Source organism: Scleropages formosus, chromosome 3 (assembly GCF_900964775.1).
Source record: "Scleropages formosus chromosome 3, fSclFor1.1, whole genome shotgun sequence".
Taxonomy (NCBI): Eukaryota; Metazoa; Chordata; class Actinopteri; order Osteoglossiformes; family Osteoglossidae; genus Scleropages; species Scleropages formosus.
The window spans coordinates 7,439,225-7,445,224 of NC_041808.1; the positions used below are offsets into that span (position 1 = coordinate 7,439,225).

General features: G+C 37.5%; 1 protein-coding gene across 1 annotated transcript in view; it reads left to right on the forward strand.

Moving 5' to 3' along the window:
- The window catches only part of scfd1 (sec1 family domain containing 1), a 39,795-nt gene extending 35,659 nt beyond the window's left edge, over positions 1-4,136 (forward strand). The window contains exons 21-25 of the mRNA XM_018734812.2: positions 23-75; positions 637-670; positions 1,175-1,240; positions 2,347-2,415; positions 3,083-4,136. Of these exons, the coding sequence (XP_018590328.1) occupies positions 23-75; positions 637-670; positions 1,175-1,240; positions 2,347-2,415; positions 3,083-3,106 (246 nt within the window). The 3' untranslated portion in view covers positions 3,107-4,136. The remainder of the gene's footprint in view (positions 1-22; positions 76-636; positions 671-1,174; positions 1,241-2,346; positions 2,416-3,082) is intronic.
- Positions 4,137-6,000: the final 1,864 nt, after the last annotated feature.

Below are 6,000 nucleotides of genomic sequence, written 5' to 3' on the forward strand. Positions count from 1 at the left end.
TCTCATTTGTGATGTTTAACAGGAAACTGATGATTATAGATATTTTGATCCAAAGATGCTCCGTGGAAGTGAGAGGTAAGAGCTCAACACTTGTTGTCAGTACAAAGCTCAGAAGTCAGCATCATAATGAAGTGGTTCCTTGTTCTCTGTTGTGCATAGGCATAAACTGTAGTTGGCTTTCTTACCTCTTTGAATATGGTTTTTTTAGCCATGGGATAGTGAACCCATGACCCTGGGCTCCATAGTATTATTTTTGCAGGCTATATTGCGCTTAAATGACCAAGGTTCAGATCCAACCTTTTGCTGTTGAACAAGTTACATATCCTGATGTGATATAGTAAAAATCACCCAGCTGTATAAACAGGTAGATCTTTGTAAGTGGCTTGCTTATTGTAATTCACTTTGGAGAAAAACATCAGCTGAAAACGAAATACAAATGTTATTGTTATTTTTGTATATTTTTATACTTTCAAGTATTTTCACATTAACTTGCATAACTGTTTTCATCTTATTTTCTTTTGTGTTGTTTCTGTCATTTTACCTAGTTAATCCACTTTGTATAAATTAAGAGTAGAATCTGGTGTCCAAAGCCATTCTCTTTTTGCATTGTCCTTACATTGCTCTTCGTTCTTTAAGCTCCATCCCAAGAAACAAGAACCCCTTTCAGGAGGTGAGTCCTACACAACTGCAGAGAAAGCCACCGCTGAGAGGTTCTGCAGTATCCATTCCCACATTTTTCCAGTGAAAGATTATCAATTTGCCAGCTGTGCAGAGTTGAAGAGTCTCGGAAGTTTATAGGCTAATGCAACCTTACTCTATAACCTCATCAACTTAAATGTGCTACATCTGCCAGCCATTTACCTCAGTTAATTGTCCCGTTTATCTTTTCTACATCATTGTGTTGAAAGTTTTGCTTCTGTATTTGAACCTACAAAATGTCTTGTGTTAAAGATCTTTTTTCCACAAATTTTAATAATTATTACATTGACTAATATCTTGCACTTTGCAAAAAGAAAACACCAGTAAGCTAGCTGGTTATGATTAGAAATAGGATTATGATTTAAATGTTTGTAATGTTATTCAGTACGCCATTTTTCAGTACCCATTGTTAATAATTTATTCTGCTTTGTCTGTACCATGACATTCAGTTCATATCGCTATTATAATATTTTAGGCCATTGTGTTTGTGGTCGGAGGAGGCAATTACATAGAGTACCAAAACCTTGTTGACTACACAAAGGTAAGTATCTTCTGATTTTTCCATTATTTAGTAATTTTAGAATTAGGTTTGTTTTTTCCAGAAAATGTAAATATTGTGTTCTAAATAAGATTCAGATTGTGTTATTACAAAGGTATGTAAACTTCTTTAGTTATACACTCTGTGGCTACTTTAGTGAACAAGCATCATTAACATAAACAGCCTGTTTTTTCAAACAAAGCTTTGTGTGGCTGCAACTCAGTGCTGCCAGAAAGGATGTGGGCATCAACAACTTGAATCTATGGATCCCTTCTGGCTTGTGTTGGAGATAAAGGCTGTGGAGGCAGTGTGATCCTGTGGGTACAATTTTGTTGGCACACAATAAGTCCCTTAATTGGGCATTGCTTGAATGCGACATTGAACTTGAAACATTCTTGCTAAACAGGTGCATCCCTTAATGGTCACAATATACCTTTTCTAAAATAGATACTTCTAGCAGGATAATGTGCCATGTTACAAAGCACACATCTTCTCAAGGTAGTTTCATGAACCTTAAAGTGAGTTAAATTTACTCTAGTGCCCTGGACACACCTGTAGGATGAGGCAGAACAGGTTCGTATCATGCACGTACAGTCAAAATATCTCCAAGTCAGATGAAAATCCGTAAGGAATATTTCCAGCACCTTGTTGAATCCATGAACTGAAAAATATCAGACTTTTGAGAAGGCAAAAGGGGGACCAGCCAGTACTAAGTGAGTGTTCCTAAGTGGCCACTGAGTGTATCTCACACACAGAAGTATATATCCAGTACTCTGTTAAGAATGCATGCCAGATCGTAGATTCAGATTTACAATAAGAAATTCAAGGGAAGGCTTTATATTATTGTAGTGAGCTGTTCAATAAGTGTAACGTAACAAAGGTCTCTCTTGTGTCATGTTGTTAATACTCAATAAACAATGATTACTAACAGTGATTTTCAAATTACTGTATGAATTTAATTGCACAGTTACATGATCCCTCTTTTGTCAGCCAAAAATATTGTGTGTATGGCCACTCTTTCAGGGTCCAGCACCAGGCCCCTCAGCATAGTAGGTGGCCAAAACAGTCTTTCGTATAAAAGGAACCGCTTACTTTTCTTTGAACTGCAGGCCAAGCAAGGGAAGAGAGTGCTCTATGGCTGCAGCGAGCTGTTTAATGCTGCCCAGTTCATGAAACAGGTAATTTCAGCAAAGCTCTCCGTGTGCTTAGGGTCAACAGAGTAGCTACTAGCACAGTACACAAGTGTGTGTGTGTGTGTGTGTGTGTGTGTGTGTGTGTGTGTGTGTGTGTGTGTGTGTATATATACATATATACACACCTATGTTGTAGGTGATTTTATTAACATTTATGTTTATAATGAGTTAGGGTTAGGGCCTTTATTCAGAAATGGTAGTTAGTTCTAAGGCACAAGTTCATACAGACTTACAGGCCTATGTGATAATAGTTATGACTTCTAAAGAAATATATAGCTGTGTTGTCACTATATTTTGAATTTTTGCACATTTCTCTCATTCTAAAAAAAAAATACCCATGGTTAAAGAAATAATGGAATGTTAAACTGATGCAAGTGAGCATCACCATTGCCAGTAATTTCATTTAAACTTTTTTTTTTTTTTTTTTTAATAAAAACAGTATGAATTGTAAACAGTACAATTCTCAGGTTTGACTGGCAATTCTGCAATTGTTCCTATGAACAAGGCTGTCCAGAGGGGAAACAAACCTTTCCAGCAGTGTGAAAATACTTAAATGGAGAGGAATATGGAAAAACTTACAACTTAGCCATTATGGTCTTTTATTGTAATTCAGCTAGTGTTGTTTTATCTGTTCTTTCTTATTATTTAATAGCTTTCTCAACTTGGAAAGAAGTGAAAAATTTTCTTCTTGGACTCCACAGCGAAATCTAACTTCAATCAAGACATTTGGTATTATAGTTCACCGTGTCAAAGTTCCTTAACTTGTTGACATCAGAATTGTTTGTTGAACTGAAGAAACTGTACACCACTAAATATTTTGTTCCATAGCTGTATGTCTGCACTTATTAAAGGCTAAACATTTTATGCAAGTAAGTTTTATTTATTTTTTGGAGTTCCCTTCCCAACAAGGAAAGGCATCCAACAATTAGCAGGAGTAATAGCAACCAAGAAGTACATTTGAAAGACTAATGTGGAAGAGAAGCCAGAAGGTAATAAGAGGAACGGAAGCAAAACTCAATGTAATTACACAAAGAAAAAAGCTCTGGAGGGTTCGAGGCCAAGTAGCTGTCCACTCCTCCTGGGTATGCTAATACAGGACAATTATATGTTGTATTAAATATGTTTAATATGTGGCTTCTGGAATGATCAGATGGTCAACTGACCTCACCGCAACTGGTTGCCTGGGGGGGCTGGCATGTCTCAACTCGGCAAATTTCACATCAGACATGCAAACACCTGGGACTGTCAGATGAGAGAATAATGGATAAATACGTCCCTAACAGATTACTGTAAAACTGAGCCAGCAGTACAACATAGAACTCTATGTATAATCGCTATACAGGTGCCATGAAATCATTCCAGAAAGCTAGCATTGCTGGTGCCCATCACTATAGTACCTAAAAATGGGTCCAAAAAGTATGTTTTTGAGTAGTGTGTGCTATGATAAATAAAATGAATTCACTATTAAATCATGTTTCTTAATGGGAAAGTTCAGGTCACCGTAGCTTTTTCTGCTTGAAATCACGGAAAAAGATTTGATTCCCATATTAATGGTTCAGTCAAACGTCAGGCTTGGATAGCTGCAGTAATGTAGGATGAAAAAATGCCAAAAGAACAAAATTATTGTTTTTGGATCACTTAGTCTGCAAGCATTTCCTTAAGAATATAATTTGTCAACCTTAAATTTTTCCACAAAAAGTCGTGCAGATATTTTCAGCTACGTAATATCATAAATGCTATTTCATAGTTCGACTACATGTTGTTTACTGCTACATTTTTCTCTCCTTAATATAAACAACTCATTACATTTTTTTAAAAATTGATTTGAGACAAATTACTCAAACAGCAAAAATTAGGGGGCAAAAGTTATTGCCTGTCAAAATCCGTTACCCTAGTTGCAGTGTGTAAACTAGTACACACAGAAGTAGTACTCAAAACTAGTACACAAGAACTAGTACACAAGAGATTTTAGCCGCTGCTACTCAAAAAAAAAAGACAATACTTCGAGCAGTAGTTTTCACAGTGTCACAACTGTACATTCCTTAATACATTAGAGGGCTAGTTATTTCTTCACTAGTTCTGTGAGAATAGGAATGAGTGCATTGTGTTTTCATTTTTATAAAGAATTGTCAAGAAGAAACTTTAAATATGCTTTTGTTTTCCATTAATATAAAGGGGCTTTATCTATCTTTAAATATATGCAATGGAAAAAGTTTTTTCCTCTCCAGTGTAAGCAAAGGCACACACTGTGACTTCAGGATTTCCGAACTTTCAATCTTGACATTTCCAATACTCCTTTTTTTGATAGTGTAGCGGTTAGAATAGCTGCCTTTGCACCCAGAGATTATAAATTCGAATCCCACCTGCTGCTGTAGTACACTAGAGCAAGGTACTTACTTGAAATTTCTCCAGTAAAAATTACCTAGCTGTGTAAATGCGTAAGTAGTTGTAGGTGGTTTGACATTGTAAGTTGCTTTGCAGAAAATTGACCCTGTATACCTCCATGGTAATATCCAACATGTCAATAGCACATGTGAATAAAAATTGTTAAACATTGTTTATATTAATCATTATGCTCAGAGATTTTGTCATTTTCCATGCTATTGCTTTTTCAAAAAAGTATATTACTGGATCTTAAAAAGCCCATGTTGTCCAAACATTTTTAAATGAAGGAATACAATTCATGCATACATTTAAAATATTGATGAAAATGTAAAGGAAAGCTTTGTGGTCATCATGCTTACTTTTTTGGAATATGGTCTGTGAATAAGCAGCAAGGTGACACAGCTGGTAAGAGTCAAGAGAGGCTTTATTGTCATTTCAACCGCATACAACTGGTCCAGGGCTCAGTGAAACAAAACAACATTCCTCCAGGACCATGGTGCTACATAAAACAAGACATAGTTTCCAATACAGGCTACCTTAAGTGCACGTGTGCAAGACTTGTGCAAACAGTGCTAGACATGACAACAATTACTAAAACAGGATAATAGCTCCAGTGTCAGCCCAATCCCTGAGTATTGAGGAGTTTGATGGCCGTGAGGCCCCGAATGCTTCGGTACCTTTTACCAGACAGCAGGAGGGTGAAGAGTTTGTGTGAAGGGTGCATGGGGTCATCCACCGTGCTGGTGGCTTTGCGGATGCTGCGTGCGGTGTAAATGCCCATGATGAAGGGAAGAGAGACCCCGATGATCTTCGGAGCTGTCCTCGCAATCCACGGTAAGATCTTGCAATCCGAAACGGTGCTTTTGATAGTCCCTCTGTAGAATGCCATGAGGATGGGGGGGTGGGAGATGGACTTTCCTCAGACTTTGCAGAAAGTAGAGATGATGTTGGGCTTTCTTGGCTATGGAGCTGGTGTTGCGAGACCAGGTGAAGTTCTCGGCCAGGTGAACACCATGGAATTTGGTGCTCTCGACAATCTCCACTAAGGAGCTAATGATGTTCATGGGTACACGGGTACCTCACAGCTCCTGAGCTGTTTGTTCAGGTGGCGGTTTGACTCCATCTAAAGTCATGTTGAGTTTGTATGTTCTTTCTGTGTTTACAGCTCAAAGACATGCACAGCAG